Genomic DNA, 21,295 nt, shown 5'->3' on the forward strand with positions numbered 1-21,295 from the left:
TACGTCTTACGCTAGTTCATTCTGATTTTGTCTATTGTTATAGTACTGTCTCTGTCCACCTTGCTGATATCCCTGTCCCTGACCCTGTCCTTGCTGACCTTGACCACCACCATACCCACCTCTACCACCTCTGTTATATCCACCTCGTCCACCTCGGTTGCTATAACCCTGTTGACCACCTCGATTAAATCCACCTCTACCTCTGAACCCACCAGGACCACCTTGGTTATAATTTGGTCCACCAGCCTCACCAAATGTGTCAAAGTTCCTATGTCGCTCATCCGCCCTTGATACTCTCGCAGTCTCGGTAGATAAATTATCGAAGAAGCTCGATTTGTTGTATTTGACAGGTTGGGGCTGAGCTTTGGATTGATCCTCTTTCTGAGGGGAAGATGCTAAAGCGGAAGGATGAGGTTGAGATTCAGGTTCACCAATCTCGTTCGAAGAAGATTCAACATGCCCGTTGGTTTCAGCTTCTTTACCTTTCTCTTTCTCGAACTTCTCGTTGTTCGCTGCGAAGTCGAATTCCGTGTCAGGGACCTCGATAGGTTGAGCTCTGGGTCCTCTTCGTGGTCTACCGGAATCTTCGTTGACGTGTAAGTCTGAAAGAGACCTTTGAACTCTGTCTAAAGCGGTTGCGGCGGATATGGCTGCACCGGTAGGTTTGGGAGGCAAGTCGAACGATTGTTTACGAGGTTGAGAGGAAGATGCTGCTGCGGGACCGGAAGGTGGTTGGGAAGGTTGGGATGACGCTTGAGCAGCTGATGGGGCATTTTGGCTCTACCATGATTGATACAATCATCGTATCAGCGTCGATCCCGTTTCTTTGTTATTATCGTATGAGAGAATTTCGAAAAAAGTAGAGATCAGAAGGAAGGCAACGGAGGTGTCCACACTTTTTTGCGCTCTCGGACATCGGTCCCGTAGGACACTTTACATCCGAAAAATGCTTCATCATGAGAAGGGGCGGGGGATGGGGCGATAGAATTGTATGAATGAGGGGTTTATAGGGATAAGAATGTGCTTTGACGATATGTATTCAGAAAGAGATGAGTTCATACTTACAACAGACGCAAGAATCGGATCGACGGGAGCCTCTTCACCAGGTGGTATATAATTCTCTACCAAAGCTAGAGATTCGATGGACTCGGTGCTGTAGAAGAGAATGTCAGCTAAGCTATCCGGTCAGGATGCAGTTGGAAGCTCACTGGAATCTGACCCATCCTAGGGATTTATTGGATCCGGGTAATTTCCTGGGCGTGGGTCTGTCCTCAGTGCCGTGGTTATACACTGACATTACACGTAAGCTTTAGCAACCGCTGGTCTGATGTGTTTAGCTTACCTTGTGCTAGGCAGATGGTCTGATCATCCTGATTGATATGATCGAATATACCTGTATATCGAACTCCCAATTTGGAGATGACTTGGAAGGGTTTTCTAGAACGAAAAGAAATCACCAGTCAGCTGTACGTCTATGCTGTGGTCCATAAGTGTCAGCTTACCCCTTGAACTGACTATAGTCTACAGCCATTGTATGAGCATGAATGGGGTATAATGATACAAAAGAGGATATGTGAGAAGATGAAACGAAATGAAGCGAAGTAGAACGAAAGAGTGTGTATAGTAAGATGCTGGAAGAAGGAGAGAAAGAGGGAAGAAGAGAAGGGGAATACAAAGTGAGATGCATCGTCTGGGTTTGGTTGGGTTGGGTATTTGGTGACAGCAACAAGCAGTGAGATGGGAGAAATTACCAGAAATACCTGACCAGATAATAACGTGCCACGTGGAAGCAGGTGTGTTGTTGTTGATGCGCGTGTGTTTTCTGGTAGCAGAAGCCAAAACATTCATCTTTTGACATCTTCCCATTTATTCCGTGTCTCTATATTCCATCCTTGCCTGATCATACCTCATCCTGGTACTACATTCTGCGAATCATCCGATCCCGTCACTATTTGGAATCACAATTTCGATGGTAACGCAGCGACCAATATAAGGGGGCAATTACTCACCTCAGAAGTCATCATGTCAACCTCCACTTCATCCCTCCTCCCTCTCATGGCCGTAGGGATAATCTGGTACTACCTATCATCGAAGGGATCAACCATTCAGACGATATGGTGAGCTTCCCCAAACTGGTCATATTTAACCTACTCAGCTGACGTCTCGACTTCTAGGCTCGCTCTGAATGTTCTAGATACCTTGCGAGCGCTGCGGCACACACGGCCTAATGGACGGAGGATAGGTATCAATACGAGGAAGAAAGCAATGAGGGAGAGTCTGATCTGCTGGACTATATACGTAAGTCAGCTATCTGCTGTGCATTTGCCGATCAGGAGGGAGTTATAGCTGATGATCACGTCGCAAACAGGTTGTCGCTCAGACTTTAGGACCTGCTATATCGACCTTGTTAGGTTGGATACCGTTCTATGCGCCCGTCAAAGCTGTTATATGCGTTGCATTCTTATTCATGAGGCTATCAGTGAGCAATTTCTCTCCTCACAATCATCAGTACAGCTACTCAGGCCACATCGAACACGTACGTGTATGGACATCAGCTGATTCACATATCTAGGTATCTTCTCATATCTTCTATCACATCCTCACTCCCGCTGTTCGACCATACGAAACGCCTGTGGACCTCTCAGTACTTCTCATCCAGTCAATTGGTATCCTTCTGTTTCACTATATTCTTCAGATCCCGTTCTCACTCATCATTTCGACGCTTAAACTCTTCAAAACATCCTTGAAATCTTCATTCAATATCATTACCAACCTCATCAGATCCCATTCGCTCATTCATGACTCATCTGAATCTGTGGAGGAAACACATCAGGATAGAGACACACCGACAGTAGACGAAGATCACATTCGAGCTTCCTTCCTCTCCCCTCCACCTCAGATTCCAGGATCCATTTTACTTCGTCATCCCTCTCCTCGACCGATTACACCTAGAAGATCGATATCCTTCCTCGACCCTCCCGCCACACCTAAAATTTTACCTCCTCCAACACCTTCTTCACCTGAGTACGTGGATATAGCAAGTGACGGACCAAGAACTCCTCTCAAAGCCATCAGAGCAAAGACACAGAACAATCTTCTCGAGGTTGACGAGGTGAGGGAAATCAGGAGATCACCTAGAAGGTCTAGAGTGCGAAATGAGAAGGAGATGAATTTGACCGACGTTGATACCATAGGAGAAATCGAGCGAGAAAGGAAGAAACCTGGTGGATCTCGAGCGAAAAACGTGCTAAATGGTTCAGAGGGAGTAGTCAATCCTGATAATATGGTGTCGAGCAGTAAGAAAGAAAAAGGTAAAGCTATACCTACATTGATCATCCCTGATGAGGACGAAATCGACATTGATGAAATGGAGATGGTAGTTGCAGTCACTACCAAACCTAGTGATGAGAAAGGGAAAGGGAGGGGGAAAGCTTCCTCGTTTAGCTCAGCAAAAGCTACTCAGCCTGATACAGCCACTGTCAATTTGGCTAAACCATCAGTACCTCGAATACCTCGTTCAAAATCGATCTCCACTGCGACTGTCAATACCACTACTACTTCAAGCAGACTTGCCCAATCGAAAATTACCTCAGGCCAAATGAAAATTCCACCTATACCTAAACGATCGGCTGCTTCATTCACTTCTACAACGAAACCTAAAACACCACGTAAGACGAGGATCCTCAAGCCTAGCGAAGGAGGCGTAGCGCACGATAAACCTCTTTCCACAGCTGCTTCACGCGCTAAAGCTAGAACTACCGCGAAGGCGAAAGTGGAAGCGCAAGAGCAAGGGCAGCTTGTTTCCGAAGTTGCCGAAGAGGGGAGAAAGGTGGGTGAGAAAAGGAGAAGTGCACAGGGTGAGGTGAAAGTAGGTAGGAAGAGGGTCAAGAAGGAATAACATATAGAATCAATCCGTTCAAACCCATCTACACCAGTCTACTGTTGTTGTATTGTAGTGTACCTTCATAGGCGGTCTTACGATTAATGCATAGATATCGTATCGTGGCTTCACACTTTTCGAACCACGCGGAAAGGCCTTCTGCGATTTTGGGAATATATTTATGTTCAGGAAGCCTACAGTCTATAACGAATCAATCACCCATCTCTGAAAGTAACAGGGATTTCAATGCTTCACGAGTGAAAGCACATTATTGCATATCTGAATTTCAAATGCGAACATTGACAATTCGACAATTCAAAACCCTCCAATTCTCTTTTTCTCTTTCTTCTTCTTCTTCTTCTCTTTATCCCCCCTCCCACCGAACGGTCCTCTCTCAACCTGAGTAGCAGCCCATTGCACCTCTTCCGTCAGCGATTGACTGGATCCTGGTCCGTGAGGTTGTAGAGGAGGTGATGATCTTGATAAACCTAAATCCGGTGGATAATGCCTTAGGTTAGGTAAACTGAAGGTGGGTGCCAACCCCCTAGATCTATTTGGTTGGGAAAGAGATTGGGGTTCGATGGTAGATAAAGAAGGTGGAGTACGATATGAAAATTGTGAGTGTTGTTGCGGTCGTGCGAAAGTTGAAAGAGTAGGTTGAGAATACCTAAATTGGGACTGGGATTGTGAAGGTAACGGTTTGATCATCCTTTCGTTTTGTGTTTGCGATAAAGACATTTTCACCTGTGTCTGTGTCTGTGCCTGTGTCTGCGCTTGTGTATGTGATCCAATGGGCTCTCTATGACTGATCGTATGATGATCAATTTCATCATCCCTTCTCCATGATTTCCAAGTATATTCCAAAGGGTTCGAGGACAATTTCCAATCATTCAAGAATCCCCTGGCAGTCAAATCCTGCAATTCATCTTCGTTTCCTTTCTCCTTACCTATCACCATACCAATTTCATCATCATCAATATAATTCAGTTGAGGTATCAGATGATGATAAGTGATTTTAGGCGGTTCCTTCTCACTTAAACTCAACCCCGCTGCTCTAGTAAACAGATCATCGGGTTCCGTCATTTGCGTGTTGTGATGAGCGTTATCTGAAGGCATCACAATTGGTTCAGAGGATAAGATGGTAGTCGACAGAGATAGGTCCAAAGCCAACTGAGCAATATCATTCTTCTTGGACAAAGGAAATGATTCTCGTAGTATCTCATACGTATTCGAGGGAGATATGTACGAGTCCGTTGAAATATCTTCATTGGCTATCGTTCTGAATTGGGGTCGGCAGTTATCGAGTATAGGCAAATCGCTACTGAATCTCGAAATCACCGGAAGATTTTTGGACAAGTTCATTTGAGTTAACGAGTCGATAGTGATCTTTGATCCTTGAGGATGTATCGGCAGAGGGTTAAGTAGATGGGATTGGAGTTCCATCGGTTCGGGGTAAATAGAATCTCGAGCTAGATCGCCACTATATATAGATATACGTTGTGATTAATAATGCAAGGTCGGGAGAGGTTGCTGGAAAATTTTCACCATACTCACGCTGTCATAAAATGTTCCAAAGGTGCATCTAATTCTCTCAAATACTGTTCGAACTCAACGGGATGGAAATATACTTTATGATCTACCATTCCCGACGATTGATTGATCTCTGCACCAGAAGTTTCACTTAGTCAATTCCATTTTCATTGTATGGTGTACATCACTCACCAAGCCAAGCCCAACGGAGATCCAATTCTTTACCACTTTTGATCCTCTCCGCATCTTCCCTTTTCTGATATCCATCGACCTTATCTTTCAGAGAGTGTACATGTTCGTCCCAGATAGACTTGATCTCCGTTACCGGTTTCTTCAAATCACTTCTGGCAGGCCTTGATCTACCATTCGCAGACAAGAGTGGAACCGAATAGATCGCTCCATCCGGGGTGATACCGATCAAACATCTGGAATGACGGAAGGAAGCAGGAGTAAAAGGTTGTATAGACCCCAGGCCGTCGATAGGGATGTTCAAAGGGTAAGGATGGGAAAGCGATCGAGGATGTGTGGACTTTGCGTTTGGAAATGCTAAGAGGAACCGCTGTGCGGTAGAGTACAGTATGGTACATAGGTCTAAAGTGTTGGATAGTTCTAGACATGAGCTTGGTGAGCGGCCGAGGGCGTGTACGAATAGCTCACTCACCTCTGTTACTCAATCCAGGTATCACGCCTACTTCCAAATCTGTCGAATGTCCAAAATCATGTTTCCAGGATATGATCGGTGTACCAGGTTTACTCTCGTCGACCCACATGATCTCGTGATTCGTTGCAATCACAGTATGCTGAGACTCACGCTCTGAAGCTGCTTTGTCGAGGGATGTAAACTGACGATCTTTGCCTTGCAATGTGAGGAGGGTCGTAGAGGGGTGGTCGGGATCCTAGTTATCTGTTGTTGGCAAACTACATCTATTGTAAGGGCTTAAGAGAGTATCTCACATTCAGATCAATTACTACACAATCCCTTGCCGATATAACCAAGGCAGTATCGGACTTGGTACCAAACGCAATCCTGAAGAACTGATTCTTTTCATCCATGACTTTATCCCTTATCTTGCGTCTATAACATAGATGAAAATCAGCATGGTCCCTCTGCACAATAGATGACTCCGCGATATAGCTGCCGTTGATGTGCTTGAACGTACAGATTCCAAGCCTTCTCAATCCTGCCATTCTTATTATCTTTCTCTTCCCACCATAACCATACTCCGCCAGAATCATCTACGACCAATATCCTCGACCATATCATGGGATCTAACGCTGTGTCAACATGCCTTCTCCCTTCGGTATCTTCGTAGCTTAATGATGCTGTCCGCTGACATATCACGGGTGCTTCCGAGCTCGGTGGCACGTACGTGTGATCGGGTATGAGGTTCAAGAGGTGTGTGGTGGACTGCAGTCGGACGAGTAGGGCTGTGGCTTCGCCTTTGATCGTGATAAGACATCAGTCATTCGTTTGAAAGGGGATCCATTGAGTAACTTACGATCAATCCTTGAGCTTGAAACCACAGGCGAAGAAACGATTTGTAAGATAGGGGTAGGAAACCTCTCAACGGTTTTATGGGTAGGTAGAAAATGGAGTCTACTCCTCTGGTCGACTTTGGTACTGTTCGCAGGTAAGAACGGACTGATGTCTAAGAATCAATTTCAATGGGCTGTCAGCTTCCAGGTATGCCATATGATCTATGGGCAAACGATAGCTTACTTAGACAATGTCCCACTTCATCAACCGGGAAAGCCAATAAAGTTTTCGCTATTCTAGCTCTGGGATTATCGATCAATGCTATTCTGGGTCCCTCATATACGTCCCTCTCTGGTATACCGAATCCACGCTGTTTTGATGTGTTTGACGGTCCGGCTTGATTGGTTGTATCCTCGTCTAAGATGGATGCGAGAGCTTCTCGTAAACCGTAGCGCTCGTATGGTGAACAGAGAGATTCGATGTATTTTGTCTAAACCTCTGTTAGCCGTGAATTTACTGAAATGCATCTGTAGATGTAGACGAAGACAGATCATAGCATTTCAGGTATACCGACGAATGACTTACAGACGAATCAATCATATCTTTCCCCGACAAATTCACCGCCCCTTCCACCGTTCTCGTAGGAGGGAGCAAACAAATCGCTTTCTCTCCATTCACGTATCTCAAGTCTGAAGTGGCCATCAGCTAAGAGATGAGCATATTCGGGATGAAACAGTAGACTGACCTTTCCTCTCTTCACTTGCCCAGACCCACTCCCAACCTTTCTTACTCCTTTCCAGCCCCACGCCTCCGTGTCTTCCAAAATCCAAAATTGTGCCACCGACTCCTACTTCTGTTCTTACTTCAGTCTCTCTTGGTGTCGACCTGCGGTCTTCTTCTTCATCATAGTCGTCATTCCTCCTTGATAAACGACTACGTTGTTTGGATCGAGGCAAGGGAAGATGCTCGACGGAAGATGGGAAGGTCATATCGGGTGACCTGTACTCGAGCGAGTGTTTGAGAAGAGGCCAAGCATACGAGCTATAGTACTGGATACGAGGTTTAAACAAGTGCAAAAGTACTGCTGCTATGATGAATGACGATCACATCGAGAATGAAGCTCAGAGCTCAGCATGAATTTTGTTTTTGTTGTTGTTCTGCTTTACTTCCGACGGAATCTGAATATATGAGATAGCACCAATTCAACCTCAACTTGAGCAGTGCGCGACAGTCACATGAGTCGTGATCCTTGATGCATCGTTATGGCATGCGTTGGGATGTCATCCACAGTACAGCCACTACAGCCTCAGGTGAGTAGATGGTACTGCCTTCAGGCGAACTGACCTCGAAAGGATTCACTGGCGGTCTTTGAAAACCCACACAAAAGTGATCACTCTACACACTGTTTCAGGGTACAATAAGCAACATGCAATGAGCGAAAAACTTGCCCAACGACGATCAAATGGAAACAACGAAGGACGACATTCCCCTCCTGCGTTTCATGTGTGGTCGTATGGTATGGTATGGTGTCTCTCACGCAACGCCTTCTTGGTGATCCTTGGTATTTCAGCCATTGGCTTGGGTTGGGGAGAACAAAGGAAGATGGAAGACTAATTCGTCCGTGTGTCATACTAAAATACAACAACACCCTCCTTTCACAGTGAACATCCTAAACGAAACGATCAACCGTTGGATCAACTAAACAAGACAGCCTACAGTGCTAATTCGGTGATGTATACAAGATCATACATACATAAAGAGTAGCACAGCATTGATTAACGATCAGACATGTCATTCCCCTCTTCCATTTCATCTTCTCCCTCCTGGACCGATCTGCATCCCCTTTTAATCTCATTATCACTCTCATAGCACTTGGACTCACTTTCATTCATCGTCCATAACCCCTTTAAATACATACTGACTCATTTTCACTCTCTCAATCCACATCCCACAATCGTTACATACACAAATACTTGATTCTATATTCTTAACTATTAAACGATGGCACCTCTGACCAAGTTGCTCACTCTCTTACCTTTACTTGCAAGTACTATCACCGTACAAGCTGCCAACAAAGATGATTGGAGATCCAGATCAATCTATCAGTAAGTCCACCTCTCATTCGAACTACCTTCCAAGCTGCTGCATGATTTGTGCTGACTTTGGTTGGTTTTGTCCCTTTCCAGATTGATCACCGATCGTTTCGCTGGTGGTGGACAATGTGATCTAGGATCAAGATCATACTGTGGTGGTACATGGCGTTCTACGATTGATAAACTCGATTATATCCAGGGAATGGGATTTGACGCTGTGTGGATCTCACCTACTGCTTTGGGTATCGAGGGTTATACAAAGTATGGGGAAAATTACCATGTGAGTGTACTGCATCACCATCAATGAAACGACCTATTATAATGTCAACGTCTAGAGCAAAACATAACGTATAAAAACGATTGGTTGTGGTCCTCATTGTTGAGACACTTTGATCGTCATTAATCGTACATCACACATCACGTATCACTCATCACCATCATGCAGTCCGGCTTTCTCTCATTTTCACCTTGCCGAACAATGGCTGATCTGTTTGTTTTCTTTCCTCTTTTCCACAGGGATACTGGACCGTTGATCCCACCCAGCTCAATCCTCATTTCGGTACCGCCGATGATCTCAAGGCATTATCTTCCGCTCTTCATTCTAAGGGAATGTACCTGATGGTCGATATCGCCATCAACGCTTTGGCAGCTACAAACTACCATATTGACGCTCAGACCCTCTCTACGGTCAACGACGGCAAGATGCTTTTCAAAGATCCAGCAAATTACCACGAAAGATGTAGTATCAAATGGGGAGATCACGATTCAGAGCAGAAGTGTTGGCTTGTCACTGGAGGAGACGATAATGATGTTGCTCTATTGGATTTAGCAACCGAGACTCCAGCTGTAGCTGACAAGTTGAAATCATGGGTTGGAGGATATGTGAAAGAATATGGTATAGATGGATTCAGAATCGACGCCTCGAAACATTTGAGCAAAGAGTTCCAACATGATTTCTGTACTTCGGCGGGTATTTTTTGTATTGGTGAAGTAGCTGGTGATAGTACTGAGTGAGTAATGGCAATCACCATAGCTATAATTATAGCTTTAACCGTTACTAATGACGGACTATCATCAGATACGCCGCCACTTACCAAGGAACCGATGGTATCGACTCCGTATTCGGTTTCGGTAAGTGTCTTGCTAATTCTGTGCTGGAGGGCTTCCGATTGACACCGAATATAATTCCTAGGTATGCTATATGGTGCCGCGGCAGTCTTCGGTGGTGGTAAAACCATGGGAACTCTTCAACACTACATCAACGCAGCTGCCACTTCATACTCTGATCCTACCGTTATCGGCTCCTTCCTCGATAATCAAGATTTACCTCGATTCAACTCACGAACCGGTGACAGATCATTGGTTTACAACGCTATAGTCGGATCATTCATGTACGGTGGTATACCCACTGTATACTATGGGTTGGAACAAGATATTGCCGATGGTCCATATGATCCAAATAACCGAGAAGCACTTTGGAACTACAACAATTACGCTACAAACGGTGACACATACAAGAATATCACTACGTTGAACAAGATCAGGAAATTCCTCAGTACAAAAGGCGAATTCCTAAATTCCGTTGGTACAGTACTTAAGATTCAGGATAATGATATTGCGCTGCAAAGGGAGGATGCTCTGATTGTCTTGACCAACGTGAGTGAGCTACCCATTCTTAACCAGGTCTAGATGACTGACTAATCTTTTCACTCAGCGAGGATCAGGAGGTTCGGGTACTTGGTCGATTGGTGGTACCAAGTTTGGTAACAATGCTGATGTGGTCGAGTGAGTATATCAGTTGGGCTGTTTGAAGTTTCCCATTCGCTAATGGTTCAATCCAGTTTGCTCTCATGTGACAAAGCCAAGACAGATGGGAATGGTGCTTTATCCGTTACCTGGTCAACTGGTCAACCTTTCGTAAGTCGCACCTAACAAGTTTTTGTAGCATAGGTCGACTGACATATGAGTTGATGCATTTAGGTCTGGGTATCATCTCGAATCGCCGCCGAAGGAGGATTCTGCGGAGCCACTGCGACAACCTCACCTGCACCAGGTAACAATCTCGCTGCTGAACCTACCTCTTCCTCTACTTCCGTTGATGGCGGAGAAGTTACAGACATCGTCGAACCTCCCTCAAGTACCAGTTCCGACACTCAACCTCAAGTGACTAACACTTCAGGTACTGCTTCTGGCTCAGCAACAATCTCATCTCCTGATACTGCCGCGTCTACTTCTTCCGCATCGGCTTCTGCTTCCTCTTCTGCTTCTGCCAGCCCAGTTGACAGCGGTAATGGGAATGCGTCCAGTGGAGCATGTAAGAGATCAAGAAAGAGAATGGCAGGTACAGCTGGTAAGCGTCGGTCTGTTACTTGATCAAGGATCATCCGGCATTATACAGTAATTGTACTATAATATAGACTCCATTCAAGCTCACATAACCCATTCATTTCTTTATGTACAAGCGGACACACCAGGACAATCTCTTTCTTTTTCATTTGAATCCATGACAATGCATCTTTCCTCAAGTCCTCCTTCAGAAGCGATATGACGTGTGTACTGACTACGACTGATGTTCTAACCACAATAGTAATCGTATCTCTTCTAATTGGCACTCTCACCCTTTTGGTATGATCAATTGGATAAATGCTGAACCACTCCAGTGTATCGTGATCGTTTGATATGGCATGGCATAACATGGATATTCTATGTATATTGTAGGTTATATGGTATGTTTTCTTGATATCGTTTGGATATGTATGTATGCACCACTATGGACGTTGACTTCTGCGTACAACGGTCCAAGTCAGGGTGCCATGAGAATGACGTGGAATTGATATCCTCCCAGTATCAATGGGCTCCAGTATCCTGTTCTCATTTGATCCCGTTCACCCGTTCACCCAATTCAACACAACGAAGAGACAGAGACAAGCGAATCAATGTTCTTTGCATTTAACGGTACATTGGCTTCAATCAATACATTCAACACAACATAACATAACATAAGATAACATAGGATCAAAAGGTAGATAAGATGGCTGTGAGTACCACTCTGCCTAATGATAATTTGAGAAGATTAATGCTGATGTGATGCGTTATCATAGTCTGGCTTCGGTTATACAGGTGGTACGTATCTGGGGACGTTTGAGATTGTTAAATAGCGTTGGATGGATATCAGTGTGAAGGTTTGGTATCGAAAAAGAAGCAAGTCTTGGTCGTCAGTGAACTACCAGGAAGGGATTAGGAATGATTCTGGAGGCTGGGCCGCAAGACTGATACGAAGGATGGAGGGCATTGCATGAGGGAATCTGATGCCTTGGACTCTCGTCTTCATTTATATTCTGGTCCAGATTTAAACGAAGCCCATGAGGATCTGTAGGGATTATTGGAAGACTGGATGTTCCGAATGAAGACAGAGTCTAGTCGGAACTGGAAAAGAAGGAAGACGATGTCTTGAAAAGGATCGTGAATTGTGAAGCTGATTATGGAGAGTTTGCAATGGATAGGTCGAACGAGGTGTTTCCCTCTCTGGCAAGAATTCTCCAAGGTGAGTGAAATTGCATTTAAGTCTGGAGATCTAAGGCCGCGAGGTAATCGTTGCTAACTCAACCTCATTACGGAATTGTCATTTTCCTCCTTGTCCAACGATCACATCTCCCTCGTTTGTTGTTGACACAATACTATCTGACTCAATCCAACTCAACCTAATCTTATCTTCCTCTCGTGCCAATCACTGCCCAATACATCTATGCTGCATTCGTAGTGCTACGCTAGCGCCGAGAAACCAGTAGATTGTGTAGCTCAGAAAGATGATTATATGGAATGTTTGCATCACACCAAAGAGGTGAGTGCGCATATCCTGATGTCATGCGATCGCTTTCTATCCGGAGAATCTAGATGGACGAGGTACTTTCTTAACATATTGACGGACGTCAAGCATGTCTCATGGAGATCTCAATGATGAAGAAAGAAAGTATATCAGCTAATATACATGATGTTTCAATTGCTCTCAACCTAAAATCACGTTCATCCCACAATTCAACTCTATCTCTCCCCGGATTAACACTACAGATCGCCCGAGCCAAAGAGATCAAATCGCATTTCGTCCAGACCCAAATTTCCCAATCGTCCGACGCTAGAAAGGCAGCTGAGAAAGCAGCTACGGGAGTCATAGTGTCTTTGGGATTGGTAAAAGAGGAAGAGGGGCAATGAGCACGAGCACTGTAGAATTGTATGCATGGTTATGATCGAGCCTCGATTTGGGGTCGTCAAAAGTCATCTTAGAACGTTTACGCGCCGCGTACAGCTACAGGTGGGCGATACTCAGATTAACTCATATGAACTACTTTTAGTCGTACTTTCCAAGCCTTCCTTCCAAGCTTTTATTTATCCAATCTACCTTCTTATTTATACCCACCTCCAAGCCTAAATCAGATAATATCTCCTTATCATCCTCTACACCGAAATTCAGCTCAACCTCATCAAAGACTTTCACATGTTTGATGATCCCGAAACCTAATGTTTGGAACAGACGTATTGAAGGTTTGTTTGACGAACCTATACGAGCTATGAGGTGGGATGGATTGAACGGTAAGGTGATAGTGAGGTATGACAAGCTATTGAGAGGGTACTAAGTTAGTAGATGATACGATTGTGGTAGGACAGGAATGTAAGGAGACAAAAGGAATTGGGTTTACAATAATGATAATGCTTCTATCGCATATCCTTTCCTTCTATCTTCTTTTGCTAATTCATCATCCCATTGAATATTTCAGCATCTTACTTCCAGATTGTCGTAGTGCGGGACTTGAACTCACACGCTATCATTATCTCACATTCACCTTGCCCTGTTTTACCATCAGGTAAAAAAAGGTTGACGTCTCCCACCATCTTACATTTTTTTATCTCTGATGGTTCAAGTATATTTGATGTCGACGTTGATGTTTCAGGTTGTGCCAGTAGGATGAACGTTAATTCTGTGGAATCAACCGGTATATATGTGATCAGTATGGTTGGGAATGTGGAATGGAAGGATAACTCACTATCATCATCAAAATGCCATTTCCCTATCATTCACATCCGGCCAGCTCAGCCCAAGTTTATGCAATCATTGAGAGTATCGTGAGGATGGCGCAGACTCACGCTGCATCTCCAGTTCCTCCTCGTAGCTTAACGGTTCAGAAGCTGTTAATTCGAGTAATTCAGGCGATTTCATCCATTCGTGATATGTCTGTCTCAAGCCCATCAGTGGAAGGTCAGATCGCTACCATCCAATCGATCATGGCAGATGGGCTGGCTCACCGATACATGTTCAGCACTATCAGTACAGCACAATACCATCGTCAGTATCGTGCGGATCTCTATGCCAGTCAGTGGGGATTAGACGGACCGGTAAGGGACTAGAATGACCCTGTCACCGAATATCACAGTGTTCTCATTCAGCCTCATCTTGTCAACTATCACGCATATCGTTCTGGTCTTGGTGTTCGGTAGATGATATTCTATTTCTTGATGCAATCTCGTTAAACGTATGAGATCACACTCAATCGTCTCGGTGTCGTATCCGGATTGTAAACACAAGAGGGGTGATAAGATATGGGTTGTATATGACATGACGTGGCAATTCTCTTGGTGGAGGGGTACACGCGTCTACGATGGACGTCAGCGTTGACAGTGAACGAGCACTGAACAATGAGCAATGAGCATGAGCAAACGTCAAGATGCTTGATTCCTTCGACTAAAAGATTTACCATATATATATCAAGATATCCAGTGATCCCCATAGCGACAGTCTCAGCAGGACGAGCCGTGACACTCTTACCGACTTATACCTCTTTCCCACTGAAAACCCATAAATCCATAAACCCACCTTAATATGACATCGATAGGAACCGGTTATGATCTCTCGGTCTCGACTTATTCTCCTGATGGAAGGTTGTTCCAGGTAGGTGATGGGCCAGCTATAGTCTGAACCTTAGGCAGATGGGTAGCTGACACACTGATCTTTGAACAGGTCGAATACGCCAATAAAGCTGTCGAGGCTGCTGGGTAGGTGCTTTTAGTTGGTTGAAGGGAGTTGAGCTGATCACTGTTCGATTACTGCTGCCTTCTCTCCTGTATCTTCGAATGGATATGCCCCCAATATCGTGGATACAATCAAACCACCTCGATTGTATCCTCCTCACCCACCTACCTTCCCTCCAACTCAATCGATTCGCATACTTCCCTACACAGAGTCGCAATCGGTCTTCGATGTTCAGACGGTGTAGTCCTCGGTGTCGAGCGACTCTTACATTCCAAATTATTAGTGAAAGGTGCGAATCGAAGAATAGCATCGCTAGACGAACATATTGGTATTGCCTCTGCGGGGTTGTTGGCAGATGGGAAACATTTGGCTAGGAGGGGTAGAGAGGAAGCTAGTAGTTTTAGAGAGAATTATAACAGTCCGGTATCTGTTCAGGTGAGTGATGTATCGTCGGGTATGGGGATATCAAGACCAAGCTGATCCAGAAGTATATATGCTTTGCTCTGCTTTCCTTTTCTACGAATTGTACTTGGTGGTACCATCCGATATTGCATTCACTTAACAAATTTATTATATATCAATACAACTGACGATCATACAATTCGACTATTACGTTCACCCCCTTGCAGATCCTCTCCGACCGAATCTCAGCCTACCTCCAAGCCTACACATGCTACGGTTCCGTCCGTCCTTTCGGTCTCTCATCAATCATCGGCGGAGTAGACAAGACCGGACCTAAGTTGTTCTGTATCGAACCTTCAGGTGTATACTACGGTTACAGGGCGGTCGCATCGGGTAAAGGAAAAGCATTAGCCAAGACTGAATTGGAGAAGATTGTAAATAAGTATTTGGATGCGGAACAATCAGGATCTGGATCCGGATTGACATGTAGAGAAGCTGTCGATGAAATTGCTAGGATGTAAGTTCATTCCTACCTACACCATGATCTCTCTATCAGTTGCTATATTCCTCCTCAGAGCCATGCACTGATCGTGTTGTTTGACATCGGTAGTATATACCTCGTTCACGATGATAACAAAGATAAAGAGTTCGAATTGGAGATGACGTGGATCTGTCAAGAGAGCGGAGACAAACATGCTCCTGTCCCTGAGGATTTGTTGAAATCGGCTGAAGAGAAGGCTAAAGCTGCTTTGGAAGAAGGTATGGAGGAGGATTGATCAGAGAGGTGTGACATTGAATTGGCAAATGTGTATGATTGAGATATATCAGAATTTAAATGAAGTGATGATAGTTATCGTAGAGTACCCTCATGCATATATGACCTCGCGATTGGTTCATGCACTTTTGGCTTAATGCATAGAGGTGTTCATGTCGCCGAGGTTAAGAGTGACATACCAATGACTGGTGTAGTATGAGTCTACCACGTGTTGAATTCGATCGAGTCTGATTTTTGGATTTTCTGAAATTTCAAGATCCCAGTTACTATGCTAACCATGCAAATTTGCCCATCAACATAAATCGAATCGTTATTTCAAGTAGTAGGAACGCATCGACTGGTTCCATCTGCCAACCTCTGTAAAGATGTCCGAACAAGAGGTAACCTCAAAGCGACCAGCTGAAGATGTTGAAGTCGAAGAAACCTCAACAAAACGACCCAGAGTGGAAGAGCCATCAACTAATGAATCTGCGAATATCGCTATACCTACACCTACACCTACACCTGAAGAAGGTTCAGCTTCAGCACCTGCATCAGGGTCTACCACAATAATCACCACCCCTTCGTCGACTCCTATCCCACTTCCCATCATTCCTCCACAAGAAAGTCAAACTACCTCTGTACGATTCAAAGATCATCTCAATGCACCTCACCGAACTATTCCCGAACCAATCTCTAGATTGGGTTTGAAACCTGTTATACCTATCTTACCTGACTCTCTAGAATATATCATAGGAGAGAAAATCGATTTGACTGAGAGGAAAGGTTTTGCCGGTGAATTGGAATGTGGGATCAGAGGATTTGTGGGGTTGGAAAATAAAGGTGTGAGAGGAGTGATCAAACAGAGGTAAGTAAAATCTTTACCTGGGCTGTAAGAAACATCATTTGAATTCTGTTGATCTGACTATCGGTTGGGTGTTTTACGAAAATTAGATTCACAGATTTCATAGTTAATGAAATATCCCTAGATGGGACGGTCTTGCATTTGAAGGATATAACCAAACCTAGTGAACCAGAATCTGAGAAACCTAAACCTACCCCTACCCCCACTCCTAGCTCAACCACTGAACCTGCATCGAAAGAAGATGAAGAAGAAGTCGATATATCAACTTTACCTGAACCACTTCAATTCGCTCCACATCCCCAATGGTCTACCAGTACAACAGTCAAATTACGAAATCACCTCTCTGACGAAAGCATTGTCGCACTTTATGGATTACTAGTGGAAGGTAAAGAGTTACCGCCCAAATCTGATGGTGGTTGGGGATCGCGCAAACCTAAAGCTGAGAAGGAGGAGGGGACGATGAATGAAGAGGAGATGGTCGCGAATGCCAGTAGTTCCACATCGAATACCGGTGGAAGAGGACAAGGTAGAGATAGAGGAAGAGGAAGAGATGTTAGAGGTGATAGGAGGGATGGTAAAGGTGCTCAAGGCGGATGGAAAGCTCAGGATACGAGGGAGGTTGTATCTCAGGTCAGTTACTCGTTCATATTTAGAATCATAACTAGCACCATGTAACCTTTGCATGACTGATGGAGCTGATTCAACATTTGACTATAGCCAATCACATCGAAAGATGCCCGTACAGCTGCTCATAAGATCTTAAGGGAATGTTTCGGAACAACATTCGATTCCTCCACTAGGGAGACACCAGGTGAAGAAGGATCAAGGTTGGTGATCAAGTATTCGTCAGGTCAGGGTGGAAGAGGTGGGAACGGGACGTGGCAACGACAGCCTGGTGAGTGTACCGAATCGCTTGACATTTGGGGGAAATTCTCCATTATAATTCAGCATAACCATCGCTATCAAGTAATCCTCTGCTTCTTTATACCAAATCCCAATAGTTCATTAATGAGTCAATGCTAATGATAATCTCATTGAAACTTTTAGACCGACCGAAACTCCCTCCCTATATCCATTTCACCCTACACAAAACCAACCGAGAAACCATGGATGCTCTATCACACATCACCCGAATGCTAGGTGCTCACCCCAAAGATCTCTCCGTGTGCGGAACGAAAGATAAACGAGCTGTTACAGTCCAAAGAGTCTGTTTCAAGAGGAACAACAAGAATTTGACATACGTGTGGAGATCTGTCAACGGGATCAGGCAAGGTAGGAGGAACGAACAGAAAGCTGTCGAAGAGAGAGGTGAGAGAGGTGTGAGGATAGGTGATTTGGAGTATAGTAAGCAGTATTTAGAATTGGGGATGTTAAAGGGAAATCAGTTTGTCATTACACTTCGGTGAGTCTAGAGTACTATCATGAGTCTTCTGATATGTAGCCTATGGTATGATGGATACTGATGTTGTGAAGTGTAGAAATGTACAAGAGGAGAATAGGGAAGAGATTGATAAAACTATGAAATCTGTACGGGATAATGGATTCATCAACTTCTATGGTAAGTCCACTCTCCCTGTGCTGTTATCATTTGTCAAGGGTACGACGGTCAATCTGATGCTGACTTGAAATATTCGTAGGAATGCAAAGATTCGGTACATCGTCTTGGCCCACTCATCTAACAGGTCTATTGATCCTCCAATCGAAATGGTCCGAAGCGGTAGATTCGATATTACACTTACGAGAAGGTGAACACCCAGATTGTACTTCGGCTAGATTGGCTTGGTTAGAAGATAAAGATCCGAAAAAGGCTTTTGACCAGATGCCTAGACGAGGTGTAGCTGAGAGATGTATCTGGGATTTCTGGACGAAGAATAGGGTGGAAGATAAAGTGGGGGCTTTGAGCAGTGTGAGTTGGTTTGGCTATTGGCGCTATTGCACAGGTACTGTTCGATGACACCGAGAGGCTGACGTATTATGCTACTCTACCGTAGATCCCACGAAACCTCAGAGTCATGTATGTTCATGCGTACCAGAGTTATATATGGAATATTATCGTATCTGAAAGAATCAGGTTGTCGTCCACTGAACCTTTGGTTGGCGATTTGGTTTTTGTCGATAAGGATACCCTGGGAGAAGGTGATGTACCGAGTGAGTTGTCACTCCCTTAAATACACATAATCTTATTGATCAATCAACTAATCTGTCTTTGTTCATTGTTAGACCCCGACTCAGTCCCGGCACACGCAAAAGACCGTAAAGGTCGACCTCTGCGTAAATGGGCTACGACCTCTTCACCCGAAGTGAAACAGCTGACCGAAGAGGATTTACTAAATCACACGATCTTCGACGTGGTCATGCCTTTACCAGGATGGGATGTAGATTATCCTGGTGGATCGATCGGAGAGAAATATGCCGAAGCGTTAAAGAGGGATGGTCTGGATATACATAAGATGAGAAGGGATCAAAGGGATTTCTCATTACCTGGATCGTATAGACGAATGATCATCAGACCTATATCGTTAAATTGGAACCATCTAACTTATACTGATCCTGATGTTTCCTTGGTCCAATCTGATGAAGATAAGATATTAGGTCAGAACCCCCCTCCTGAAGATATAGATAGTGAAGAGGGCAAGTTTAGAGCATTGAAAATTGAATTGGAACTTGGTAGTGCGACTTATGCTACGATGGTACTCAGGGAGATTACAAGGGAAGAGACGTCGACATGGCATCAGATTGGATTGACTATGAATGGAGAAGATAGGGAATATAAGGGTAGTACGGGGGTGGAGAAGGAGGAGAAAGATGAGGAAGGTGAGGAAGATGCCGAGGGAGAAGGCGATATAGACATGTAGACGTGACGAGTTGAAGACATGTTGATATTCATGCATCATTGTAAGCATTTTGACAATGAGATTGGGATGACCAACCATCCGCTCATAGCTTCATCTTCTGAGTGAAATCACATATCAGGTTCATCAAGATCAACCTTTGCTCTACTCCGTGGTCATGCAAGTTCCAATTTTGTCGGACGATGATTCTTTCATATACAATGCAAAAACCTTTACGTATCATATCATAACCTATCCCACAATTCTTCATCGTCCTGCGTTAAATTTTCCCTCCCTTGATTATTCTTAACATTCGTTCCCACTCGCTGTTCCTCGTCATTTCCATCATCTTGCTCCAACCTCTGATACCTTGCTCCATTATTTGTTGATCTGAGGGTACGTCCGCCAGCCAATTGTCTCTCTGCAGCTGATTCCTCATCATCGTCCAATTCCAGATTCAGCGATAGGGAAGCTTGACCCGCCTGACTGAGATCGATAGGTTTAGGTGGATTGAGTAATGAGTGGCCTGATCGACGGAGGATAGAACCTAGTCGGAGGAATTGGACGGTGTTTCGGATGATTAGTAGGAAAGTGTCGAGGAGTTCTTCACCTATTATTGTAAGGAAACGAAACCAGTCAGTGAACGGGGTCAACTCGAAGGACGAGATTTGAAGCTGAGGATAAGATGTAGGAAAGAAGCATTCCGATTATACTGCCAACGACAAACTCACTTCGGGTACCCTCACCACATGGATTCTTAAATACCAATATCAAAGTCACAGTACAGAATAATACTAATATTATATCAACGATGTTGAGAAGGGTTAATGGGTATTTCTGATAATACAAGAAGAAAACATCAGTATCATTGTTCTGGGCGATACAAGATGTGAGTGATTTAAACCCACCTTGCCATATGCTATCCACCTCGTACCCACTTCCAAAACCATTAAAACGTTTATGACTACTTCTAAGATATGCCATACTGCAGGTGGACATTTATTTCCGTCTATCCCACATACGTACCATCCATGTTAGCATTGGCAGCTCCGAATCCAGTCTACACCGGTATACCGCATTGAAATGCGAGTGGGGTGGTTGAACTTACGAGTAGCTATCAGACTAATCACGAGCGTTGCGAAACTCAAGCCCATCATTGTCCCATAAAACAGTATATAGTATCTACTGAATATGATTCGATTGGCTACGCCTCTCAGCTGTTCCGACGCAGGCAAGTGATATTGGGACCTGGTGCTGGTGGAAGTTGGCATGGTGTTCAGTAAAGTCGACGAATTGTGAGTCTCTTCGTCGAACTCGAAATCCTCAGGGTTGATATCATCTTGAGAAGGCATGTTGGATGGGTCGACTCCTACGAAATCAGGACTATATTCGGATGACTGTCGGATGTCGTGTTGCAAGTTGTGGGCAGCCAAGGGAGGCC

General features: G+C 44.5%; 9 protein-coding genes across 9 annotated transcripts; 5 read left to right on the forward strand and 4 right to left on the reverse strand.

Moving 5' to 3' along the window:
* Positions 1–6: 6 nt before the first annotated feature.
* On the reverse strand, positions 7–1,531 carry I203_105783 (uncharacterized protein; the record flags this gene model as incomplete). Its single annotated transcript, XM_019144935.1, has 5 exons — positions 7–780; positions 1,066–1,153; positions 1,209–1,290; positions 1,343–1,437; positions 1,503–1,531. 5 exons carry the CDS (start codon positions 1,529–1,531, stop codon positions 7–9), a joined length of 1,068 nt encoding a protein of 355 aa, XP_019006270.1.
* Positions 1,532–2,022: 491 nt separating this feature from the next.
* Positions 2,023–3,898, forward strand: I203_105784 (uncharacterized protein; the record flags this gene model as incomplete). The annotated part of the gene is made up of 4 exons (XM_019144936.1): positions 2,023–2,117; positions 2,175–2,298; positions 2,369–2,479; positions 2,573–3,898. The coding sequence occupies 4 exons, from the start codon at positions 2,023–2,025 to the stop codon at positions 3,896–3,898; spliced, it is 1,656 nt and encodes a 551-aa protein (XP_019006271.1).
* Positions 3,899–4,195: 297 nt separating this feature from the next.
* On the reverse strand, positions 4,196–7,876 carry I203_105785 (uncharacterized protein; the record flags this gene model as incomplete). Its single annotated transcript, XM_065517835.1, has 10 exons — positions 4,196–5,360; positions 5,435–5,543; positions 5,603–6,001; positions 6,072–6,306; positions 6,365–6,485; positions 6,571–6,850; positions 6,910–7,059; positions 7,131–7,377; positions 7,473–7,576; positions 7,633–7,876. The coding sequence occupies 10 exons, from the start codon at positions 7,874–7,876 to the stop codon at positions 4,196–4,198; spliced, it is 3,054 nt and encodes a 1,017-aa protein (XP_065373139.1).
* Positions 7,877–8,888: 1,012 nt separating this feature from the next.
* On the forward strand, positions 8,889–11,353 carry I203_105786 (uncharacterized protein; the record flags this gene model as incomplete). The annotated part of the gene is made up of 8 exons (XM_019144938.1): positions 8,889–8,992; positions 9,074–9,260; positions 9,497–9,990; positions 10,059–10,111; positions 10,173–10,636; positions 10,695–10,765; positions 10,822–10,897; positions 10,961–11,353. The coding sequence occupies 8 exons, from the start codon at positions 8,889–8,891 to the stop codon at positions 11,351–11,353; spliced, it is 1,842 nt and encodes a 613-aa protein (XP_019006273.1).
* A 658-nt stretch (positions 11,354–12,011) lies between these two features.
* On the forward strand, positions 12,012–13,189 carry I203_105787 (uncharacterized protein; the record flags this gene model as incomplete). The annotated part of the gene is made up of 5 exons (XM_065517836.1): positions 12,012–12,017; positions 12,082–12,103; positions 12,484–12,524; positions 12,741–12,821; positions 13,049–13,189. The coding sequence occupies 5 exons, from the start codon at positions 12,012–12,014 to the stop codon at positions 13,187–13,189; spliced, it is 291 nt and encodes a 96-aa protein (XP_065373140.1).
* A 136-nt stretch (positions 13,190–13,325) lies between these two features.
* Positions 13,326–14,425, reverse strand: I203_105788 (uncharacterized protein; the record flags this gene model as incomplete). Its single annotated transcript, XM_019144940.1, has 7 exons — positions 13,326–13,593; positions 13,675–13,723; positions 13,795–13,953; positions 14,020–14,043; positions 14,120–14,207; positions 14,279–14,294; positions 14,367–14,425. The coding sequence occupies 7 exons, from the start codon at positions 14,423–14,425 to the stop codon at positions 13,326–13,328; spliced, it is 663 nt and encodes a 220-aa protein (XP_019006275.1).
* A 427-nt stretch (positions 14,426–14,852) lies between these two features.
* Positions 14,853–16,180, forward strand: I203_105789 (uncharacterized protein; the record flags this gene model as incomplete). The annotated part of the gene is made up of 5 exons (XM_019144941.1): positions 14,853–14,921; positions 14,991–15,025; positions 15,212–15,437; positions 15,632–15,921; positions 16,015–16,180. 5 exons carry the CDS (start codon positions 14,853–14,855, stop codon positions 16,178–16,180), a joined length of 786 nt encoding a protein of 261 aa, XP_019006276.1.
* Positions 16,181–16,544: 364 nt separating this feature from the next.
* Positions 16,545–19,878, forward strand: I203_105790 (uncharacterized protein; the record flags this gene model as incomplete). Its single annotated transcript, XM_019144942.1, has 8 exons — positions 16,545–17,026; positions 17,113–17,653; positions 17,741–17,918; positions 18,071–18,425; positions 18,502–18,581; positions 18,661–18,929; positions 19,015–19,171; positions 19,244–19,878. 8 exons carry the CDS (start codon positions 16,545–16,547, stop codon positions 19,876–19,878), a joined length of 2,697 nt encoding a protein of 898 aa, XP_019006277.1.
* Positions 19,879–20,099: 221 nt separating this feature from the next.
* I203_105791 (uncharacterized protein) lies at positions 20,100–21,206 on the reverse strand (the record flags this gene model as incomplete). The annotated part of the gene is made up of 4 exons (XM_019144943.1): positions 20,100–20,464; positions 20,586–20,691; positions 20,763–20,863; positions 20,963–21,206. The coding sequence occupies 4 exons, from the start codon at positions 21,204–21,206 to the stop codon at positions 20,100–20,102; spliced, it is 816 nt and encodes a 271-aa protein (XP_019006278.1).
* Between the last annotated feature and the right edge of the window lie 89 nt (positions 21,207–21,295).

Source organism: Kwoniella mangroviensis (assembly GCF_000507465.2).
Source record: "Kwoniella mangroviensis CBS 8507 chromosome 1 map unlocalized Ctg02, whole genome shotgun sequence".
NCBI lineage: Eukaryota > Fungi > Basidiomycota > Tremellomycetes > Tremellales > Cryptococcaceae > Kwoniella > Kwoniella mangrovensis.